The 24816-nt window shown below is 46.4% G+C and overlaps 1 protein-coding gene across 1 annotated transcript; it reads left to right on the forward strand.

Moving 5' to 3' along the window:
* Positions 1–414: 414 nt before the first annotated feature.
* Positions 415–22848, forward strand: ASRGL1 (asparaginase and isoaspartyl peptidase 1). Its single transcript, XM_032641090.1, has 7 exons — positions 415–657; positions 1201–1404; positions 10586–10728; positions 11483–11628; positions 19899–20017; positions 20822–20932; positions 21333–22848. The coding sequence occupies exons 2-7, from the start codon at positions 1212–1214 to the stop codon at positions 21536–21538; spliced, it is 918 nt and encodes a 305-aa protein (XP_032496981.1). The 5' UTR covers positions 415–657; positions 1201–1211; the 3' UTR covers positions 21539–22848.
* The last annotated feature ends 1968 nt before the right edge of the window (positions 22849–24816 follow it).

Consider the following 24816-nt stretch of genomic DNA (forward strand, 5'->3'; position numbering starts at 1 on the left):
GTCACAAAAAAATTAGGTCACTTGTGGTTGAAGGAATTTAGAGCTGAGATCCTGAGACTCAGAGGAGGGGTTTTCAGACCCTTCAGTGCAGCCCAGGCACAGAGCCAGACCGATTACGGAGGTTATCTTTCTGTTCTTTACCAAACGTTACGGGGAGACACAATTAAAAGGAAGAGAATAACTAGCAAGTCTGCAAAACATCTCGGGCAGAGGAAGGACTCCAGTGCGTGCAGCGGTGCTTTTCAGTTTTCAATTACAAAACAGCGGCACATCGCTTCTTGCATGTCGCCATCAACACCACCCCTCCGCCTCGTGAGGAGGAGGAGGAGTTCCCCGCATCCCACTGGGAAGCTCGCGTGCACAGAAGGCCAGCATAGCCCCTGTCCTAGGAGCCGGGCCTCGAGAGTCTGATCCGCAGTGGCCAGGCCGGCAGAGGGGTTGCGCCGCGGCGGCGCGTTGGGGCTTTACGGTAATTCTCCGCGGCGCGCTGCCCCGCCCTCGTGCGCAGGCGCGGAGCCGTTGCTGGCAGAGAGGTTGCGGGCACAGCGGTTTCCAGAGCGGCTTCGACTGGAGAGACTGGACTGTGCAGGTTCCGAGGCCGACCGGGAGGCTTGGCCAAGCCCGAAGCCCCGGCGTCCGCCTCCTGCGGCGTCCTCGGTAAGTCGACGGTCCTGAGAGAGTCGCCACCCGAGACCCCGAAAGGCACACTCCCCGGTGCCGGGGGCTGGAGGCGGGAGGGCACTGGCGAGATCCAGCCCTCAGGCCGCCCCTGCAAACCGAGGGAAACCGAGGCCCGACGTGGGGCCGGGGAGGAAGGCTGGAGCTGCGACCCCAGATGCCATCCCGGCCGGGGGCCCAGCACGGGACAGGAACCGGGGTTCCCCGGGGAAACGGAAGCCCGATGTCAGTGGGCGAGGAGGGGGCGCGGGCTCTGGGGCGCAGAGCATCCTACCGCCCCCGCGAAGTCAGCAGGTGCCCTGGGCCGGGGACGGGCGCTCTGGGCTTTACTTGCAAAGTTCAAACCCAGCCGCCTCTGTCCTCCGTATTCCCTGGGTCTCAGGAATTTGCCTGAGGCTGTAAATTCTGAGGGCTTTCCCCTCCCTGCGTAGAAACTGGACCTTGTCCCCAACGGGAGACTTAAGCCCCGTGCGGTTCTCTTGGACCCGCTTGAAAGGACGCTTTCGTCTTCCTGATCCCTAGAATCCGTCGCCATGAACCCCGCCGTCGTCGTGGTCCACGGTGGCGGAGCCAGCAATATCTCCAAGGACCGCAAGGAGCGGGTACGCCAGGGCATTGTCAAAGCCGCCACCGTGGGTTACAACATCCTCAAGGAGGGAGGGAGTGCAGTTGACGCTGTGGAAGGAGCCGTGACCGTCCTGGAAGATGATCCCGAGTTCAACGCAGGTAAATTTGCACTGCAGCTGGTAACTGATGCCAAACCGGGTTAAGCTTCTACCCCCAGATAAATAGAACCTCTCTAAAGTGTCAATGAATCTCTTCAGCTTTATGGTAAAATCTAATATGCTGAAAAGATTTAGTTTTTCTCTCTTTACCTGTTGACCAAGTTGCTCTAAAGAATTTTAAAATTCATTATTCCCCCTTTTTTCTTTAATCTGCTTTCTAGAATTCACATACCAAGAGGCTCTTTTTGGTTTTCTGTGGTTTTTTTGCGGTATGTGGGCCTCTCACTGTTGTGGCCTCTCCCGTTGCGGAGCACAGGCTCCAGACGCGCAGGCTCAGCGGCCTTGGCTCACGGGCCCAGCCGCTCCGCGGCATGTGGGATCTTCCCGGATCGGGGCACGAACCCGTGTCCCCTGCATCGGCAGGCGGACTCTCAACCACTGTGCCACCAAGGAAGCCCCAAGAGGCTTCTTTTTATTACATCTTTTTGTGGGGGAAAAGGGTAGACTACTGTTGGGTGGCAACCTTGGGAGCTTCAGGGTGTAATTTGAATCAGTCCCCCATACACGGAGGGCAGGGAGAGACCACAGGAAAAGGCAGATCTCTCCAGATTGGTAGGTGGCAGGTTTAATAAGCATGGGAACTTACACAAGAGGCTTGCCTTGCAGGATAAATAGACCTCTGTCCATGCCCACCAGAATCTTAAAAGTTTATATAGTGGCCTTATCTGGGCTCAGTCACATATACCGTCCAGATGGTCTCAACACCACATCTCAAGGCTGTGTCCTGGGCAGCTTCTGGTGCAAGAAGACAAGCAGAGAGCGCACTCCAAGGAAAGAGGAAGGGGTGAGGGGACTCCGATTGCCCCAGCGCTCCACCCCTCGCGACCGGCTCTTACCGTCTCACACACTTTCTCTTCCACAGTGTGCCCTGGGCGGGCAATAACGGGTGGCTCATTTGGCGGCTGTCTGGCTGCATTGGAGACAGATGCCACAGCATCAGGCACATACAGAAGAAAACACGGGTTGAGCCAATAATTCCCCAGACCACGGATACCTTTCTCCACTGAGAGCCTCGTGATTCAGACCATTGTTACTAAGTCCCCTAGGCTGGGAGCCAGATCACTCAAGAGCGTTCACTTGTGTCCTGTGATTTAATAAAGGCAACACATTAACAGACTCATCGGGTATGAGCACACAACATCCTGTTTGGATAATGGCCTAGGTGCCTCTTTGCAAGGCAGTAATAATGGCCAAGGTCTTTCTGTTTTGGAGGAGAGCTTGTCTCATTAGAGACATTTCAGTGTGCTGGAAGAACGGGCTTTGTTGGCTGTCATTCAAGGCTTGGTGAGTACATTTAGTAGGAGGCTCTATGTGTGCTGTCATGTGCTGCAGGCCAATGGCGGGCTCAAAGACAGCAGCCAAAAGATCATTCCAGTGGGAAACAGAACGTGCCCACCTGGCCTTGAGAGGGAGGTCAGCAGCCTTAGGAATTTGACCTGGTTTTATATACCGTACATGTTAGCCAGGGGAGGTAGTGCTGTCAGGCTTGAGGAGATGGACTGGTGGCAGGATACATGAGACCAGAACCCTCACCTTCTCCTCTTTTCCAGTGGTGCGCATTCCATTCCAGGTATAATGCATTTCAGCAGGCCCAGCTTGTGGCAGGACAACAGGAACCCAGTGGAGATGGAGTAGTTCCCCCTCACCCATCCTGGTAGAGTGTCCCAGTGCAAATTCCAGTAGATAATCTCCTTTCCCAGGTGTGATGCAGTTTGGTAGCACGTAGCACGTTGATCCATGGTAAAAGTCAGGGCAACGGCTGTTTCCTGACATACCTTTTTGGTATCGGTGCTTCCGTAGGGGTCCCCAGTCTGGGACGTGGGGCAACAGCCCTACTCATTGATCATTCAGATGTGTGAAAGCCTCGGACAGTACTTTAGTACACCCAGCCACAGTGGCTTTATCTGTTAGTAATTTAAGGTACTGCTTTAACATTCCATTTGTCCTTTCTCTCAGCCCTGCTGCTTGTGGGTTATAGAGGAGATGGAACCTGCATTCAGTGCCATGTTCTTTTCCCCAGCCTTGCATATCACAATCCAGTCTTTGAAATGTGACCCCAGTCACTATCTATTTGATGAGGGTACCCCTACATGGTACTTAGCTTCTCTAATCCCCTAACAGTGGCGGCCTGTTTGCATGGGGACAGGGGAAAGCTTGGGTTAAGCCAGATGTGGAGACCACACAAACCAGGGAACGTTAGAGCCCTGTCTCAGAGGGAGGAGGCCAGTATAGTCGGTTTGCCAATCCCTTACCAGTTAGGAGCTCTGGTGGGTGGCCCCAGACTCCTTTGGCAGTTGCCATGGGCATTGTTTAGAACACACAGGACATGCTGATTGCATTAACCCAGTCACTGTGTTTCAAGGGCAACGCGACATCTTTGGCAATATGCCATCCCACCCGAGCTCTGTGGTGGCCACTCTTTCCATGCATCCAATCCGCTGTATCTACTGAAGGGTCAGTTGCTAGGGATTGAACCCAAGCTAGGGCATCAGCTCCCTGATTGCCAGGGGGTGTCAGTGCCTTATGAGCCAGGACATGGACGACAGTGAGGATTGCCTCAGGCTCTTGCAGGCAAACCCAAATGTCACCTCCACACATCCTGACCCCACAAAGGCCCACTCGTTAATCATCCACCCTTCAGCTTCCTGTTGTCAGAGCCATAGGGTTAATCTCTTTAGAACAGCCCAGCTGTCAGTGCAAGGGGTTAACGGCCAGGGACCAGGAGTAGTAACCAGCCAAAGGGCTCTGAGTTCAGCCCGCTGACCGCTGCAGTTCATCCCTCCTGAGAGGCTCCACCTGGAGCTCTGTGTACACCACTGCTAGGAGCTGTTGCTCTAGGGGAAGTACGTGGGGTTCCTGCCCCCTTCCAGAGCTGAGACCAAATCCCAGGAGCACTCTCCGCTTCTGCTTTCTCTGCCACAGCACCTGCCCTATACCTACCAGGGTCACAGACACATCTAACTCAAATGGTAGCCCTGCTTGGGAGACGCCCAGAGCTGTAATGTGCTTCACTAGTGCTTTTGCCTTCTCAAAGGCAGCTTGCTACTCTGATCCCCAGTCCCACACGTGCCCTTTCTTTACTGCGTACCATAAACTGTACCCATTTTAAGTTTTGAAAAATGTACATACCTGTGTGACCACACTACAACCAAGATGTTAAAATTTCCATCACCCGGGGCCTTACCCGGGGGCTTCCCCGGTGGCGCAGCGGTTGAGAGTCCGCCTGCCGATGCAGGGGACACGGGTTCGTGCCCCGGTCCAGGAAGATCCCACGTGCCGCGGAGCGGCTGGGCCCGTGAGCCGTGGCCGCTGAGCCTGCGCGTCCGGAGCCTGTGCCCCGCCACGGGAGAGGCCACAACAGTGAGAGGCCTGCGTACTGCAAAAAATGAATAAATAAAAATAAATAAAAAAATAAATTTCCATCTCCCCCAAACATTCCTTCCTGCCACTTTGCAGTTAATCCCCCCTCCCAGCCCCAGCACCAGGCATCCACTGATCTGTTTTTGTCATAAATTTGCATTCTCTAGAATTTCATATAAATGCAGTCACAAACAGTGTATTCTTTTGTGTTTGGCTTCTTTCACTCAAATCAGTCCTTTTTTAGAGTAATAATCATCATAGCTACCACGAGTGTCTACTATGTACCAAACAGTGGTCTAAGAAACTTGCATGATTAACTCATTTAATCTGCACATAGTCCTATGAGTCAGGTGTAATTATTATTACGCTCATTTCTCAGATGAGAAAACTAAGGCACAAAAAGTTTAAGTAACGTGCTGGAAGACACTCATTTCCTTTTTATTTTGAAGTAGAAAACCTAAGATCTAGGGATTAAGACGCTTCTAGGGAATTACACCACCTACCTGACATCTGTCAGAGAAAAGAATTTCAGGAAATCTTAACCAGTTAGTCAGCAGATGTTTAGTAATTGTTCTGTCCCCTTGCCTCTGTTCTGTGCTCTTCAACACTTACACAAAATGTGGCTTCATTACTTAGGCATCATCGATGAAATCCTTGGCAGTTGGTGATTGATTCAATCTCCAGTCCTCCCCTCCCCAGAAATCAGGGGGTGGGACTAAAAGTTCCAGCCCTTTAATCCTGGTTGGTTCCAGTGGCAACCAGCCCCCCCCCCCACCTTTAGGGGGTTTTCAAAAGTTAACCTCATTAACATAAATTTGGTTTTGGTTGAAAACTGCTTGTTATGAGTAACAGGACACCCAGGTCACCTGTACGGATCTGAAGTGGTTTCAGGAACTGAGGGCAAAAGACCAAATATTATAACAAAAGATGCTCCCATTGTTCTAATCCCTTAGGAAATTCCAAAGGGTTTGGCAGCTGTGAACCGTACCTGGATGAAGACCAAAATATGTAATTATGATAAATCAAAGTATCACACCTCCTTTGTCAAAGATCAGTTTATATATTTATGTGGATCTGTTTTGGACTTTCTATTCTGTTCCATTGATCTATTTGTCAAATTCTTTCACCAACACCACACTGTCTTGCTTACTGTAACTTTTAGTAATGTCAGCTGCAAATAGAGACTATTTTATTTCTTCTTTTCCAAACTTTATGCCTTTTCTTTCTTTTCTAACATTGGCTGGGCCATCCAATATTATGTTGAATAGGGGTGGTTAGAGCAGAAATTCTTGCATTTTTCCCAGTCTTAGGGGGAAGGCACTGTCTTTCACCGTTAAGTATGATGTTGGTGGTAGGGTTTTATAGGTGCCCTTTACCAGGTTGAGAAGTTCCCTTATTCTTACTTTTTTGAGATTTTTAATCATCTGTGGATGTTGAGTTTTATCAAATCCTTTTGCTGCATCTATTGAGATGACCATGTGGTTTTTCTTTTGTCTTTTGATATGGTGAATATTGACTGATTGATTTTTGAATTTTGAGCCAGGTTTTCTTCTCTGGGATTAACACCACTTTGTTGTGACATGTTATTTTTTACATATGTGAATGCTGGGTTTGATTCGATGGTGTTTTCTTGAGATTTTGCATCAATGTTTATGAGAGATACGGGTCTATAGTTTTATTTTCTTATAACATCTGTCTGGTTTTGAAATGAAGGTGATGCTGGCTTCATATGATGAATTGGCAAGTGTTCCCTCTTCTGTTTTTCTCGAAGTTTGTATAAGGTTGCTATTATTTCTTTGTAAATATTTGGTAGATTGGTTTTTTGTTTGTTTTGATGGAAAGTTTCTAAGAAATTCTTTCTAATTTCTAAGAAATTCTTTAATAGGCATGGCACTATTCAGGTTATCTATTTCTTCTTTGAGTGAGTTTTGTCAGTTGTCCTTCAAGAAATGTTTCTATTTGGTTTAAGTTGCTGAATTTGCAACATTTCTGTGTTATGCTTTTGATGTCTCTATGGTCTGTAGAGAGGTCCCCTCTTTCATTCCTGAGTTTTGTAACGTGTCTTTTTTTTCTTTGTCAGTCTAGAGTTTATCAAGTTTATTGTTCTTTTCAGAGAACTAGTTTTAGTTTCGGGGGGTGGATTTGGTGAATTTTTCTGTTTTTTTCTTTTCTTATTTATTTGTTTGTTTGCGGCTGCGTTGGGTCTTTGTTGCTGCATGGGCTTTCTCTAGTTGCAGCAAGCAGGGGCTACTCTTTGTTGCAGTACGCAGGCTTTTCGTTGCGGTGGCTTCTCTTGTTGCAGAGCACGGGCTCTAGGCACTTGGGCTTCAGTAGTTGCAGCACATGGGCTCAGTAGTTGTGGCTCGCAGGCTCTAGAGCACAGGCTCAGTAGCTGTGGTGCATGGGTTTAGTTGCTCTGCGGTATGTGGGATCTTCCAGGACCAGGGATCGAACCCACGTCCTCTGCATTGGCAGGCAGATTCTTAGCCACTGTGCCACCAGGGAAGCCCCTTTTTCTGTTTTTTCTTTTGTTCTTTTTCTGTTCTGAATTTCATTGACTTATCTTTATTGTTTCCTTTATTCATCCAGCTTGCTTTGGAAATAATTTACTGTTCTTTTCCTGTTAGATCATTAATTTGAGACTATTCTTTTCTAATACAAGCATTTAATGTTTAAAATTTTACTCTAGCACTGCTTTGATTTTTACATGTTTTTACAGGTTGCCTTAATTTTCATTCTGTTCAAAATGTGTTCTCATTTTCCTTGTGACTTCCTCACTGAATCATGGGTTAGTTAGAAGTGTGATGCTTAATTTCCAAATATTTGTGGATTTTCTAAATACCTCTCTGTTAATGATTTTTAGTTTAATTCTGTTATGATCAGAGGACATACTTTGTGTGATTTGTATTCTTTTAAACTTCGTAAGGTTTGGTTTTTGGCTCAGAATGTGTTCTACCTTGGCCATTTGCACTTAAAAAGACTATGTACTCTGCTCTTGTTGGATGGAAAGATCTATAAATCTCAATAAGGTCAAGTTCATTGGTAATGTTCATACCTTCTGTATCTTGATTGTCCATTTCTGATTAACGAGAGAGGAGTATTGAAGTCTTTAATTGTAACTGGATTCGTCTATCTCTCCTTTGAGTTCTGTCAGTGTTTGCTTCATGTATTTCGAAACTGTTGTTTACAATATAGATTGTTGTCTTCTGGTGAACTGACCCCTATATCATTATTTAATGTCCTTATTATTATTTAATGTTCCTTATTGTGAAGTATACTTTGCCTCCAGTATTCATTTGATTCATTTTGGCATGGTATAATTTGTCCATTTTTACTTTTAACCTATTTGCATCTTTATATTTAAAGTGGATTTTTTTATTGGCAGCATGTAATTGTGTCCTATCTTTTTGTGCAATTTGACAATCTCTGTTTTTTTTAAGATTTATTTATTTTTTATTTATTTATTTTGTTATTTATTTTTGGCTGCATCGGGTCTTAGTTGCGGCACTCAGGATCTTCACTGAGGCATGCAGGATCTTTCGTTGCAGCACGCGGGCTCGTCGTCGTGGTGTGCAGGCTTCTCTCTAGTTTTGGCTTGTGGGTTTTCTCTTCTCAGGGATCTTAGTTCCCTGACCAGGGATCGAACCGCGTCCCCTGCGTTGTAAGGCAGATTCTTTACCACTGGACCACCAGGGAAGTCCTGACAATCTCTGCTTTTTATTGGGGTGTTTAGACCATTTACATTTAATGTGATCATGAATATGGTTAGGCATAACTTTGTCATCTTGCTGTTTGTTTTCTATTCATCGTTCCCTGTTTCCTCTTTTTCTGCTTTTTTCTGCCTTCTTTTGGAATAATTGAATGTTCATAATTCCATGTTATCTCCTTTGTTGGCCTAGTAGCTCGACTTCTTTTTTTAAGGTTGTTTTAGGGTTTATAGTATATCTCTCTCACTTGTCACAGTCTACCTTAAGTAATATCACACTTCATGCGTAATATAAGAACCTTTTACAGCATACACCTGTTTCCCCTTTCCTAGCCTTTGTACTACTGTTGTCATATGTTTTACTTATGTGTATAAGTTGCCTAATGCACTGTTATTTTTCCTTTAAACAGTTATATTTTAAAGATATTGTAAAAATAAAGGGAAAAGGTATTTCTGTTTATCCACATATTAGCCATATCCAGTGTTCATTCTTTGGGGGAATCCTGATTGCTCTTTGCTATCATTTTCCTTCTGCCTGAAAGACTTCCTTTAACATTTCTTATATTGCACATCTGCTATTGATGACTTTTTTTAAACTTTTGTTATGTCTATAAACGTGTTTGTTTTGGGTTTTTGTAAGATGCTTTCACTGGGTGTAGAATTCCAACTTGACAGGTTTTTTTTCTTTGAGGGCTTCAGAGATCTTGCTCCTCTGTCTTCCGGTTTGCATTGTTTCTGACAAGAAGTATGCTATCGTTTTTCTTTTTTCCTCTGTACCTAATGTGTCTTTCTCTGGCTGCTTTTAAGATTTTCTCTTTCTCATTAGCACTAAGCTGTTTGATCATGATGTGCCTGTGTGTAGTTTTGTCCATGTTTCTTTTCCTTGGAGTTTGCTGTGGTTTTCGGATCTGTGAATTTATAGTATTCACCAAATTTGAAAATTCATCATTTCCTTAAATATTTTTTTTGTACCTCTATCTCACCTCTCCTTTTGGGGACTCCAATTACACATATACTGGCTGCTTGAAACTGTCCCTGAGCTCAGTGATAAACTCTGTTCAATTTTTTTTTCAGTCTTTCTGTTTGCTGTGTCTTCAAGTTCATTCATCTTTTGTGCAGTGTCTAATTTGGTGTTAATCCTATCCAGTGTATTTTTCATTTCAGACTTCTTTTTTCGTTTCTAGGAGTTCTCTCTGGGTCCTTATCATATTTTCTTCCATGTTCTGGTACATATGACAGGCGTTTTAACATTTTTGTCTAATAATTCTATCATTTATGTCATTTCTGAGTCTGTTGCTATTTGTTGTTCCTCCTCATTATGGGTCATATTTTCCTGTTTCTTCGTGAGCCTGATAATTTCTTATTAGATACCAAACACTTGTTAGTTGCTGGATATCTTTATACTCCTTTAAATATTCTTGAGGTTTGTTCTTATCCCTTTGTTCTTATCCCTCTGAGGAAACTGAGTCACATAGAGTTTAAGAATAGCTAGGGGGCTTCCCTGGTGGCGCAGTGGTTGAGAGTCCGCCTGCCGATGCAGGAGACACGGGTTCGTGCCCCGATCCGGGAGGATCCCACGTGCCGCGGAGCGGCTGGGCCCGTGAGCCATGGCCGCTGAGCCTGCGCGTCCGGAGCCTGTGCTCCGCAACGGGAGAGGCCGTAACAGTGAGAGGCCCGCGTACCGCAAAAAAAAAGAAAAAAAAAAGAATAGCTAGGCTTACAAGTATTATCTAGGCAGAGAAAGTTGGAGAAAAGTTGCTAGTGGTAAAGAGAACAGAGTAATGAGAGCTAATGGTACATTCAGGGAAACCTAATATTTCAGTAAAATGTTGCCAAGGAGAAGAGATGAAGCTGGAAAAGTAAGTCAGAGGCCAGATCAGGAAGGGCTTCATACCGTTTATTGTGTAGGTCATGGGGTATCAAGCCAGGTCTGTGTTTTTAAAAACGTTCCTTTGACAATGGAGCAGAGGATGAATTAAAGTAGGCAGCTTAGGGGAAACTCTGAAGCCATCTCTAAATTCTTAATTCTTGCTTTTCGGCTTCTTTTTGATTTTAGGTTGTGGATCTGTCTTGAACGAAAATGGTGAAGTTGAAATGGATGCAAGTATCATGAATGGGAAAGACCTGTCTGCAGGAGCGGTGTCTGCAGTCCGCTGTGTCGCAAATCCCATTAAAGTCGCGCGCCTTGTTATGGAAAAGGTATGTGGGACTAAAGCACCGTTTTCCCAAGGAATTGTCACTGCTGCACTTCAGTGACTACAAGGGTTCGGACTTGTAGGGAAATACTTGAGATCGCTGTTCTCCTGAAATTGAAAGAACAAAAACAATGTTATTTAAGTGTCTCAAGGAAACCAAGACTCTGACCCTGTTGATGTAATTTGACTCATGGTCACTTAACCAGTGATGACATTTCACATTATCTTCATGTTTTCATGTTATCTTCCTGTATTTTCTTCAGCCTGCTTTCAACACATGGAACACAACACACACACACTGAACAGACCAACTGTTTAAATAGCACGTGTGGGGGAATTCCCTGGCGATCCAGTGGTTAGGACTCCATGCTTCCACTGCAGGGGGCCCAGGTTTGATCCCTGGTTGGGAAACTAAGATCCTGCAAGCTGTGTGGTGCAGCAAATAAATATATACCTACATACATAGATATGTAGATAAATAAATAGCATGTATGAAATAAAAATGGATTAAATTCTCTAAACTTAAGATCATATGTAAGTTGGATTCCTAGTAATATTCCATCATCTGGGTTTTTCTGAAAATACAAAAACTCGGAGAGCTCGGCTTTTTTCATCATTCAGGAAAGCAAGCCAGTGGAATTTGCATTTTTGAGGCTCTGTACCCAGAGAGAATAATGATTTCCACACAGTAGGAACCGTTGAAAAGATTTTAACTTTTTCACAAAACTAACTATTTTCCCATTTCTTTTTGGCTCAAGACACCCCACTGCTTTCTGACTGACCGAGGTGCAGCAAAATTTGCAGCAGCCAGTGGGATTCCAACAATTCCTGGAGAACAGCTGGTTACAGAAAGAAACAAAAAGCGTCTGGAAAACGAAAAGCTTCAGAAATCAGACTACCAAAAGTAAGTATCATCTGTGGCTCACATTTTTGCGAGTTATTCACACGTGAAAGTGGGACTCATGTCTGCTTATCCACGTTTCTTAAATAAGTCAAACATCACTTGGTCGTTTCAGTTTTTGTACAAAATAGTTCACACTAAGTAATGGAAAAACTGCTCTTTTGACTCTGAAATTTAACCTCACTTATTACTGCTATGAATAGTAACTCAGATTCAGCTAAGAGTTCCTTCTCCAGCATGATTTAATAGGTGAATGCCGTGCGTAAAGGTATTAATTACCTGCATACTTCTTGATCAGTTTGTTATCTTCGGTACACTGCACAGGTTCTCTGTGATGTAGACCACCCTATGAACTTACTTAGGCGCCCTTTCACAGGGCAGAGAAATCAGTACAGCCCTTATAAGTGAATTCATCACGTGTTCTGAATTATGGTTTTCTGTGTTACCAATTCAAAAATACCAAATAAAAGGACCCTTAATTTAAAGCAAAATTTGAAAAATAAAATTTGAATGTGGCCTGGAGGTTTATAATGGAATATAATCTATTAACTCCACATACCCTTTTAGATTTGTAATGTTTAACCAGAGGTATACTTTCGTATCACTTAGGGAGCTTTTTCAAAATCTACATGTCTGAGCACTTTCCCTACAGAATCTAATTTAGGGACTTCCCACGTGGTCCAGCGGTTAAGACTCCAGGCTTCCACTGCAGGGGGCGTGGGTTCGATCCCTGGTTGAGGAACTAAGATCCCGCATGACGCATGGCATGGCCAAAAAAAAAAATCGAATTGAGTAGAGCTGAGGTGGAGAGGCCAGGCAAGTCCATTAGAAAAAAGTTCCCCAGGTAATTCTAGTGTGTCCCCAGGTTAGGAATTTGTTTTACAAGATTGGCCATATGTTGGTAGCTGTTGATAATCTTTACAGAGTGTGCTGTTGTGTCTATAGGCTAAAGTCACAGGAATGGGGTTGCTTTATCAGTGGTTCGTGTACATTTTAATAGATGTTGCCACATTGCTTTCCAAAAATTCTGCAACAACACACATCTCCACCAGCCAGTACTGCTCTTCGATATAAGGAAGAGGGGCTCCTGCCCTGGGCCCTGCACTTTAGATGACCCTCATATCACAGTTACACAAAACAGTTGGTGTATTGCAGATCCATGGGGCATCTCTGTCACTCAGCAGTGACACAGCATTACCCATAGCCCTCATCATCCACTCTTGTGACAAATATCATTCAGCCCCCAGGGAAGTGCTTCTCTGCATCTCTTGCTCTATGTCTTGGAAGTAAAGACCACCTGAGTCAAAAGGTTTGTGGAATATGCCACTGCTGACCTCAGAAATAGACCCTGTTTTGGAGTGTGGGGAAGACTTGAACAGCAGAAGGACTTAGGTAAGAGAAAAAGACAATAGTTTGTCAAACAAATTCTTGCATAAGGAAGTGTTGTTTCCCAGTAGTGCACAGTGTCCTTTTTCTTTCTGCATGTTTCAGTTTGTGGTTCTAGAGTTATTCATGAATTAGTACGGTATCTGCAAGACTGGCACATGAGGGCTGATTCCTGTTACTCTTAAATTTGTAGATATGTAGGTCTAGACCAGCACTGTCCAATAGAAATCTGAGAGCCATATATGTAATTTAACATTTTCTAGTAGCCACATTAAAAAAAAAGTAAAAAGAAATGAGTGAAATTAATAATATATTTAACCCAGTACCCCAAATATTATCATTTCAACATGTAATCAGTGTAAGAATTTATTTATGAGATACTTTACATCTTTTCATGCTAGATCTTCCAAATCTGCCGTGTATTTTACACTGACCGCACGTCTCACTGTAGACTGCCTGCATTTCCAGTGCTCAGCCACATGCAGACAGTGGCTGCTGTATTGGACATCACAGGTATAGACAGAACCTGCATGAGGAACCAATTTTTTATGCTGGCAACTAAATGGACACTGAATATTAGACTTATGAATGGTTTTATTCTTATAAAAATACTTAAGGTTGAGTTAAACTTTTTTAAATGTTGAAATTTTAAAGTAATTTTTATTTAAGATGTTATATTCATTAATTATAGTTGATGTTTAGACTTTCATATTAATAATTTTGTAAATTTTAGGAAAAAACTAACTTTTGAAATTATATCTGCAAATTACTTTTATTCTTTTTGGGGGCATTTGCCCTTAACTTTGATGAAAATATATTCTAACTTTGTACACTCTCGGTATAGTTACATTTCACTTTCTAATTCCTAGATTACTGAAAATGTGTACAAGTCAAGATTTTGATAGAAAAAGAATACTAAAGTGGAATTCACAAAAGAAAAAAAAGCTAAAAGGAAGAAAAGAAGTAAAAGATCTTCAAAGAAACAGTCTGCTTTAAAAGTAAGCACTCTTAGACTTCCCTGGTGGCCCAGTGGTAAAGAATCCACCTGCCAACGCAGGGGACACAGGTTCAATCCCTGGTCTGGGAAGATCCCACATGCCGCGGAGCAACTAAGCCCACATGCCACAACTACCGAGCCTGAGCTCTAGAGCCCGCGAGCCACACCTGCTGAACCTGCACGCCACAACTACCAAAGCCCATGTGCCTAGAGCCTGTGCTCCAGACCGAGAGGAGCCACCACAATGAGAAGCCTGTGCACCGAAATGAAGAGAAGCCCTGCTCGCTGCAACTAAGAAAGCCCACGAGCAACAACAAAGACCCAATGCAGCCAAAAAATAAATAAATGAATAAAAATTAGAGAAAAAAAAAGTAAGCAGTCTTCTTCCAGGATGACCCACATAAAATTCACAAAGAGAACATTACAGATTCTTTGTTCAATGAAGATTTAATTACTTATCAAAACAATGGGGCTTCCCTGGTGGCACAGTGGTTGAGAGTCCGCCTGCCGATGCAGGGGATGCGGGTTCGTGCCCCGGTCTGGGAGGATCCCACATGCCGCGGAGCGGCTGGGCCCGTGACCCGTGGCCACTGGGCCTGCGCGTCTGGAGCCTGTGCTCCGCAACAGGAGAGGCCACAACAGTGAGAGGCCTGCGTACCACAAAAAAAAAAAAAAAAAAAAAAAAAAAACAATGAAAATTAGTAGGAATAGTATTCTCACCAAATCCACAACTTGAACAATTCAGATGAAATCCCGACAACTTCATGTTCTTTACTAAAGGAAGATTTAATTGCTAATCATAAAGCAATTTGGTGTAATCATACACCAAAAAAAGGACACGTGCAATTATTAGAAGCGCTGGGAAAAGGCTGAATAAACAATAAACAGTTGATAACCAGAAAAGACACAGATAGAAAACATAGATGTAATGTTCTTGAAAGAATAATAATATCTGGACAAGTGTAATGGTACTTTTCATGACCCCATCAACACAACGTTTACGGAAAACAATGGGAAATTTCTAGGGTTAATAAAAATTATTTCAAGTTTTGATAAAATGCCAAAACGTAATTAGGAAAAAAAACCTAATGATAAGTATCTAAGCAAGACATGAAATCATAATGAAGTTTTAAAAACTCAGTTCAGCTAGAGTGTACCATGATCAGAAAACATGTTGAAAAACTAACATTTAAAAGGGAAGCCCGTGATAATGGAGCTAACATGGTAGGTGAATAAAAGGTACGTAAGCACGAACTTTGGCCAAGAGTCCAGAAGTATCCTGTGTGACACGGCCAGCTCACCGTGAGCTTGTTTCTAGGAGACATGCCCTCAGCTGCGCCAATACTGGTGATGCTGTGAGACAGTAGAGGGTCCACTGCAAGATACTCTAGATGTGGCCGAAGGTGGAACAGCTTAATTAGACTCACATCTGACCTTATAACAGACCTCAGAGAGACGTGGGGGGGAATTCCAACTAAATGCTGTTGAAGTAATGAAATCGAATTTAGATAAGAAGAGTTCAGCAAAAATTGCAGAAGTTCCTTAAAGAACAAATCACGGACTTTGACAGAAAGTGACATTAATTTTGAATTTGCACTATTTACAGTGACTTAGTCTGAACTATTCCTCTCCATTGATAAGCTTAACAGAAGCTTTAAAAAAAAATCTAAGTTTGGCTATTAACATTTTTTAAAGGATTAAAAATGTTTTTTTTTTTTAAATTTAGAGAAACAAAGCCAAAAGTGCATGGGAAATATGCAAGAAAAGTGACATCTGCAGAAAATATAAGGAAATTGAAACAAAGGAAACAAAAAGATTTGCCTGACTTGAAGAAGAGTCATGTACAAAGGATCCTGAAACCAGTTTCTTTAGAGGCTGTTTTTCTGTTCATTATATATCGAAGTATAAGTATCATTTGTAGAGAGATTTGAACAAAATCGAGCAACGTACTGCTATCTTCCGTTTTCTTTGTAATATACCAGCAATGAAATTTGAAAGAAGAATTTAAGATACTCTGCATTGATTTAAACACTGCTTAAGAGATGACAAAAATGACTATAGTAAGTGATTGTGATTTAAATGATCAAATTAAAATATTGAGTAAAATCTTCTGTGATAACAGTTTATCAAACGTAACCCCGTGTAACATTTGAGTGTGGTAATGTAAAAATCAACATTCATTTCCAAATCTAAGTATTGCTTTAAGAGTTTTACATATAGTTCCAATGTTACTGCCTCAGCAGAGTGAAGCTTCTCCAAGTTAAAATTAATTAAAAACTTCCTAAGGGCTTCGCTGGTGGCGCAGTGGTTGAGAGTCCGCCTGCCGATGCAGAGGACACGGGTTCGTGCCCCGGTCCGGGAAGATCCCACATGCCGCGGAGCAGCTGGGCCCATGAGCCATGGCCGCTGAGCCTGCGCGTCCGGAGCCTGTGCTCCGCAACGGGAGAGGCCACAACAGTGAGAGGCCCGCGTACCGCAAAAAAAAAAAAAAAACTTCCTAAGAACTACATCGCTCAAGAAAAGTTGTGTTGGGCTTCCCTGGTGGCGCAGTGGTTGAGAGTCCGCCTGCCGATGAAGGAGACACGGGTTCGTGCCCCGGTCCGGGAGGATCCCACATGCCGCGGAGCGGCTGGGCCCGTGAGCCATGGCCACTGAGCCTGCGCGTCCGGAGCCTGTGCTCCGCAACGGGAGAGGCTGCAACAGTGAGAGGCCCGCGTACCGCAAAAAAAAAAAAGAAAAGAAAAGTTGTGTTGTCACATTGCCAGTAGAATGCGTGTTACATGGAAATGTTGATCATAAGAACGTGATCAATGCCCCTTGAGATGAAGGCAATGAAAATTAATTTTATGGAATAAATACATAATAATTTATGATTGTATATGTGTCCGTGTGTGGTTTGTTCCCCACTCATCCAGCCATCACCAGCTGATCAACAAAGGACGCAAATGTGCATGTTAATAAATTGTCATCATTGGTAGTTTGTCAGCTTCCAGTCAAATGAAAACCATAGCTTTACAGTATTTCTCAAGATACATTTATCACGGTAAGAGGATAGAACATCTTTATTATTTCTAAATATTGCATGTGTGTGGGCCTCCATTTGCCTTTGTATTTTTGCCTCAACCCCTTCCTTGTACGTGTTGGGGGGCTGCCACCAGCAGTGACAGGGCACCTCTTTCCTTATGTGGCGGGAGGGGCTCGCGTCACTGCTGTTGCTCCTCCCTGACAACCACCAGCTTGGATACTTTGCATTTGTTTATGGGTCATTCTTTTCCGGGAATTTGCCTGTTTTTGTCCTGTGATCATTTTTTCTCTTTAGTTGTTTTGTCCTCTTCTTATCAATCTTAAGGCTGTCTTCTCTGCTAAAAACAAAATTCCCAAATCTGTTGTTTTTATTTGCTTTTACTTTGCTTACGGTATTTTTGCCATTTGAACGTTTTTTTTGTGATCAGTAGTACTCTCCCTCTTCTTGTGTAGTTTGTAAGACCAGAAACTTAGGAGCCATCCCCACCCTGAGACATACAGCTGCCTAGATTTCCTTGAAGAATTTTGTGTTTTATATTTAGGTCCTTAGCTATCTGGGTTGGCTTTTGTGAGTGATAGGAGATAGGGTTCCCGTTTCCTTCTAATAGGATACCAGCTTTCTCTTTCTAGTCCTTTGAATGCCAGGCTACATCTCTAGCTGCAATTTAGCCTCTCCATGTGATTGCCCAACAGGTACCTCAAGCTTTTGTCCAAAACTAAACTTGTTTCCCTACCCAACCCCACTCCACACACACCACAAAGCAAAAAACGTCTTCCCAGTCTTCCACCTTTCAATAAGTGTTTCTTGCATCCTTTCAGTTTCTGCCTTAGATTTCTCTCTCTCACATCCGTTCCACCTGCAAATTCTGTCAGCTCTGCCTTCAAAATGTCCCAGGTCCAGCCTCCTTCCCACCCTCTCCTCTGGAAACACCCCGACACAAACCACTGCCTCTCAAGCCTCTTAAGGGGTCTCTGTTTCCTCTCTCATCTCCCTCAGTCCACACACAATGGCCGGAACGGTTTCCCTAAGATGACTCTCTGTAGAAGTATAGCACACATTCCGGATGCATAGATCCTATCTGGAGCCCTGGATGCGCTTTCACGGGGTGGACACACATGTAATCAGCACACAGCCCGACACACACCCCCCTCCGTCACTGCCCTCCCCGCAAGGAAACCGCCTGCCCGGCTTCCAGCACCGTGGGCTAGTGGTGCCTGTTTTGGAACTTTATCTGAGTGGGACTGTGTAGTACGTGCTTTTCTGGGTGCCTCTTCTTACGTTTCTGAGATCTGTCGTGTGTAGCAGAGTCCACCTTCACTGAAGCATAGTGTATCACAAGTCATTTACTTGGGTAGATGTTTGTGTCATTTGCAGTTCGCTGTTATTACAAGTAGTGGTGCCGTGAACATTCTGTACACCTTCGTGGTGAACTTACCTCCACGTTTCTGTTGGACAGAAATGTGGGCATAAAATGGCTGAGTCGGCTTTAGGAGACCCCGTGGGTGGCCTCCCAAAGTGGCCTTGCCAGCCCACATGCCCAGCAGCAGTGAGTGAGGGTCGTGGTCCCCGCACCTCTGTGCCCATCCTTGATGCCGTGTCTGTTTCATGTTAGCCGTGCCGGTGATGGGCGTGGTGGTAAGAATGGTTATTTTTTAAACTCAACTCATCTCGTGACACTTCTCGGTTCAAACTCTCCAGCGTCTTCCCACCTCACTCAGACTAAACGCCCTTCCAATGGCCTGTAAGTAGGATGACCATGTGATTCAGTATTCAAACTGGAACTTAGCTTTGAGAGTAAAAGGGGCACTATTCATTAAGCCGGGACAACAGGCATAAGTCAGGGCGGTCCTGGGAAACCAGGATGTACAGTCACCCCATTTGTCAAAGCCTCATGGTCTGCCTGCTGGCCGTCCCTCTGACCCTGCTGTACACTCTCCCTGGCTTTCTTCTCTCCAACCACAGTGGCCTCCTTGAAGTTCCTTGAACTTGGCAAGCACGTCCTGCTTCAGCAATGTTCTTCCCCAGCAATCAGCATGGCTTACCCTCGGTCCTTCAGAGAGGCCCTTAGAAAGCAGCACCGCTCCACCATCACGTGTCGCACGTGCTGCTATAGGCTATAGTTTATTGCTGTTCAGTAAAGCCTGACATTGTTTATTGCTCCATCACCCTGTGCCCCAAATGCAAGCTCCGTGGGAGAAGGTTCTTTGTCCATTTAGTTCTCTGCTGTGTCCCAGCATTTAGAACAGTGCCTAAGATATAGTTCACTGTAGAACCGGGGTGGTGGGTGTACGGCTGTTAGCGTACAATTGCTTCAACTTTTTTGACTTGCAAATTTATAATAAAATGTTAGAGAAAATGTCAACTTATTTCGTCTTCATAGCAAGCCCCATGAAACGGGCAAAGGGGTGTGCGGACAGGCGGCAGCAGCGTCACCCAGGTGGTTGTCAGAAGTACACGATGTTGGGTCCCATCCTGTACCTGCCAACTCGGGGTCTCTGGATGGAGGTGCTGAGGATCCAAGGGATGCTGATGCACACGAAAGTCTGAGATGCGCTCAGTTATTTGTATCCCCATTTTATAGATGGGAAAAATGAGGCGCGGTAAAACTTAACTCAATCACCCAGCTAGAAAATGGTGGTGCTGGGATTGGATGGACCCTTAGAGCTGAGGGCTAAAGGTATGTCCAGCAGTCTAACTGACGTGTAGAATGTAATGCAAACAGGCTTTCTTTGCCGTTTCCATGAGTGGGGAATGCTGGAATCAAAGTGTGTCCCATGTGCCATTAACATAGAAGTGTATTAAGCTACCCTGTCACCTGTGGGAGTGTCTCTCATCTTCAGCCACTCTTTGTTGGTTTTTTGGCAGAAACTTGGGGACCGTGGGTGCCGTTGCCATGGACTGCCGAGGAAATGTGGCTTACGCGACCTCAACGGGGGGCATCGTCAACAAGATGCTGGGCCGCGTCGGGGACACGCCGTGTATAGGTGGGATGGACGGATGATCACTGCCCCTGCCCCTGCCCTCCCCCGTCCTCTCGTCCTCTTTCTCCGGTCTTCGCCTCACCCCCACGCCCACTTCTTTCTTCCGTCATTTCCTCCTCCTCCTGGTGGCAGCTTTAGAATTTCTGGGAGTGGCGGTGGGTCGGAGGGGGTCGCCCAGGGCACGTGCAGAAGGTGGCGTGTCCAGCAGGCACCTGTTTCCTAGGTGCTGTGTTTTTGGGGAGGGCGTGGAGGACTCGGGAGGGAGGTGGAGCTGGGGTACTGAAGCCGCCGCAGCACCCCCGGTGCCTCTGTCTTCTCTCTGATCCGTTTCAGGAGCTGCAGACTATTCCCAAAGGGTTAAGTACACGAAGCCTTTTCCCAGGCATGGGCTCCAATGAGCAAACTAAGAAAGCTGAGAATTTAAGTTTGCAGTTGTTAGATCTGAGTGGCATGAGGGTGACACACCGCCGCTACGGAATACTGCACGTCAAAGTGTTCCTCGCGTTAACCTCGGAGCACATTGGCTTAATTCCTGGTGGTGGGGGGAGGGGAGGGGTGTATATGTCTTACCCTGTGCGCTGGGTGGATGTGCTGGGGGCAGAGGAGGGGCTGCCCTGGTGTCGCTGCCCTGGGAAGGCTAGGCCTGCCTCCCCGACATGCCCTCCATCCCCATCTCAGGGTATTATTTACACGGCGCTCACCGGTGCACCTTGACCTTTAATATTTATGTAGCGTTGGACTCGTAATAAGTGTTTGAATTTCTTGACGGTTGCCGCTCAGTTAGAAACAATTCCCTTCCTTGAGCAGGATCTGGAGGTTATGCTGACAATGATATTGGAGCCGTTTCAACAACAGGGCACGGAGAGAGCATCCTGAAGGTGAATCTGGCCCGACTCACCCTCTTCCACGTGGAGCAGGGTACGTGGAACAAGGCCGTGCCGCCTGACTGTTAGGGGATAGGAGCTGTTTATAAATCGACGGAGAGGGTTGGGAAACCCTTTCTTGTTTGCTGCAGACGTTGCTTTCAGGTTAACGCCCCTTCTGTTAGGGTCAGGAAAGAAGAGCATTTGGAATACTGGTTGCCTTCTGCCTCCTGGGGGCGGTAGAGAGGCTCTGAGCCTGCGTGTGGGAGAAAAGGCAGCTTCATCCAGCGCAGGGAGGGCCTTGTAGGGTGAGAGTCCTTGTCTGAGACGTTGAAATAGAAATCACTCACTAGGAATCTTCGTTAAGACGCTTTGGTTTTTCATACTGTAAATAATTTTCCCATCAGATTCCTTTCAGTAACTTGTGTTGTTTCTCAACCTCTCATTGCTTTCAGGAAAGACGTTAGAAGAGGCCGCTGACGCGTCGTTGGGTTATATGAAGTCAAAGGTCAAAGGTGTAGGTGGTGTCATCTTGGTCAACAAAGCAGGAGACTGGGCGGTGAAGTGGACCTCCACATCCATGCCCTGGGGGGCCGCAAAGGACGGCAAGCTGTACTCTGGAATTGATCTTGGCGACACCAGCATCACTGACCTGCCCTAAGTCCCCGGAAGCTGTATTCTAGAAGCTAAGACTTAGCTTAATCAATTAGATCTAGAAATGGAAAATTCTGCAGTCTGTCACTCGTTTTGTTGCCTTGATCAGTGTTTGGTTGGGGACAGATTCCGAAGTGATGTGCGACATGCCCATGTTAGGATCAAATAAGACTAGTGAAGATGACAAACTCGCTGAGCCTTCCTCGTGAATACTCCCCATCATCTGAGGTTAGAAAGAAGAAACAGCATGATCTTAACAGGACAGAAACAGCCTCAGTGCAGGGAGTGCCTTTTGGAACTGGGGGACCCACTGCAGTGACAGAGGCTGTAGGCGCGAGGGTGCGGGGGGCCCGGAGGAGAGCAGCGCTCTGGGGCAGGACCCAGTGCTGGGATGAGGTGGGGGGACAGTGAAGGGGAGACAGGGCGGCAGAGCTAACGGATTGGGGAGTGATGCGCGTGAACATTGCAGAGCTCGTTCTGAGACAGAAGAACATTAGGTAAAAGAATCTCTGAGAGAGAAACTGATTTTTTTTTTTTTTTTTTTTTTTTTTTTGCGGTGCGCCGTCCTCTCACCGTCGTGGCCCCTCCCCTTGCGGAGCACAGGCTCCGGATGCGCAGGCTCAGCGACCATGGCTCACGGGCCCAGCCGCTCCGCGACATGTGGGATCCTCCCGGACCGGGGCACGAACCCGTGTCCCCTGCATCGCGCAGGCGGCCTCTCAACCACTGCGCCACCAGGGAAGCCCCGAGAAACTGATTTTTTTCAGAAAGTGCAGATCTTCTCTGACTTACTAACATAGGCGTGTTTCCAGATGCTCTAAAAGGACCCTCTGGTAACCCGTGGCTCTAATCTGCTGATGAAGGGTCGTCATGGAGACTCTGGAGGCCCTCCAAGTCTGAGGGTTTTCTCAGGCTCACACGCGAGCCTGCTCACCTCGTGTTTCCCCCCAGCCATCCTCCGCCTCCCAGACCCCCGGGTCCCCATGATGAGCGATGGAGGTCGTGACCTCTCCGCCTCTGCTACGACAGGGAAGGGCCAGTCAGTGTCGAGATGACCCTGACTTAATGGCGTCCGTGACTGTCCAGTGCTGTGGGTTCCCCCAGCTGAACCAAGTGTCCACTGTGGTCAGCACGGTGAAGAAAGGCATTTCCTTGGTGGAGAGTATTCCTATTGACCTCTTTACACTGGGAATGGTATTTTTGCTGTGACATATCTGCTCAATTTTTTAGTCTGTCAGGGGTTACCTTCTCTCTGGAAAGAAATTGCTTCACTTTAAATTCCATGTGCCACTAATAAAATGTATTTTGAAAGAATAACAGCGTGGTTAGGAGTCACCGTTGACAAAGACCAGAATGTACACGAACTCCCTTGGTCTGTCAGTTCAGACAGGTAAACTCGTTAAAGAGAGCTTTCAGCATAAGTGTGGTGTGTGGATGTGATAAGACTGCCTGCCTCATGGAGAATACTCGAGAGTTGTCAGAGGAATTGAGTTTTTTCGGGATGGGTTAAGGAAGAAGCCAAACCACCATTGCAGGAATCAGCACGGCTTATGGATCCAGCTTCTCGCGCTGGCCGTCCATCGCACGAGACAGTCACGCAGTCCGGGCCCCTGTCCCCTGACCTTCCCCGTGCCCGTGTCAGCTGCCCTGAGCCCGAGAGAGGGAGAGAGAGGTGGCGCTTGGAGGCAGAATGGATCCTGCTTCTCCCCACGACCTGGGTGACCCGGGGCAGGTTAACTTCTGAGAATTTTGTCATCTATAGAATAGGTCACTATGAACATTAAATGAAAACAAAGGACAGCTGCTCAGTGTTTATCTCCAGATCCTCTGGACAAATAGAGGCCATGTGGCCAGGCCCAGGAGGGAGTCCATGTGGTTCCGTCCTTGAACACCTCAGATGCAGCAATCGTCCTTTAGAAATAAGTACTTTGTTAGCAGGTGTATTCGTTTGCTAGGGCTGCACATGCGGTGGCTCACACGACAGACGTTCCAGAGGCGGGAAGCCCCAGGTGCAGGTGTCGGCAGGGTAGCTTCTCCTGAGGTCGCTCTCTCTGGCTTGAGCGCAGCCTGTTCTTTATACGAGTCTGTGGCCAAATCTTCTCCTCTTCTAAGGACACCAGCCACGTGGGATCAGGGCCACCTAACGGCCTCATTTTCACCTCTTCAAAGGCCCTGTCACCAAATACCTGGGGCTTAGGGCTTCAACATAGGGATTCTGAGGGGACACAGTTCGGCCCCTGACAGGAGGCAGAGCAGGACTACATTAGGGGTTGGGAAGGGAGAGACTTTTGCGGAAGTAACCATCCCCGAGTGGAGAAGGGAGAAGGGAGGAGCGGGGAGCAGAGGCTGGTTTTGCGCTTCTCGTTTCTGTTCACGAGAGAAGTGGATCTAGTCACCAGGGGCCGCTGGGGCCTCAGCTCGGGCCACCTGCCCTCTTCGGTCGGGCAGCCCGCTTAGGGAAGGGTCCCCAGCCCCTCTGCGTGAGCCCAGGCGCGTGTTGTTGCCCTCGGACCTCGGTTCAGTGAACGGTCACTCCACTAGCCTGGGATCCCATATGTGGAGACCACCGTGGGTCTCTCCCGCCCCCCACGTTGCCAGGGGGCAGCTCCCTAACTGTCCAACAAATGTAGGCTCACCGTAGCGTCTGAAGGGGAGCGACAGCCTTTTACCCCTTCTCTGCCACAGGAGGGCAGCAAACCACACACTGTCCACCGCTTTCAGCCCAAAGGGGAGAAAACTCATCTCCACTCTGAATCAAATCAATCGACTCAGAAATTTTGGAACCGCGAGGGGGTTCCTGTTCTGACCTTCATTTCGTCTAAATACTATTATTTTAGAGCACAGTTGTCCAGAAAAACAAATGCTAGCAAATGCCCCACAGAACGCATCGAAAGCAACCACGTCTCTGACTCTTAAATCAGTGAAGCCTGCTCTGCACCTGCTGCCGCGGCCGGCCGCCCCTTCCAGCCAGGAAGAGGGTTACACGGTCATAAGGAGAATATGGGAGCCCGGAGCGGGTGGGTGTCTGCGGGGGGCAGCTGGGCCCCCGTCCAGGGAAGGAAGGGCCTTAACTGTGGAGCTGTTGGACAATAAATGTTTCTTTCAAGTAATGTCCGTTCCAGCCGTGTTCTTCTCTAGCATGAGAGATTATGGACTCTGAGGGCAGAGGGGGAGGGAGTGGGCTGTGTCGTCCTCTCCAGAGAAGTGGGAGGCGTGGGGAGCCCGCGGGGACACCATCCCTCCCGCCCCACCTCTGCCTTCACCCTCGCCCAGAACCGTGGCTGC

This window comes from Phocoena sinus, chromosome 8 (assembly GCF_008692025.1).
Source record: "Phocoena sinus isolate mPhoSin1 chromosome 8, mPhoSin1.pri, whole genome shotgun sequence".
In the NCBI taxonomy this organism is placed as follows: Eukaryota; Metazoa; Chordata; class Mammalia; order Artiodactyla; family Phocoenidae; genus Phocoena; species Phocoena sinus.

Coding starts and splice junctions, on each gene's coding strand:
- ASRGL1 (XM_032641090.1), top strand. CDS start 1,212: ATGAACCCCGCCGTCGTCGTGGTCCACGGTGGCGGAGCCAGCAATATC. Junction 11,629..19,898: donor CAGAAATCAGACTACCAAAA/GTAAGTATCATC, acceptor GTTTTTTGGCAG/AAACTTGGGGACCGTGGGTG. Junction 20,018..20,821: donor CGGGGACACGCCGTGTATAG/GTGGGATGGACG, acceptor TTCCTTGAGCAG/GATCTGGAGGTTATGCTGAC.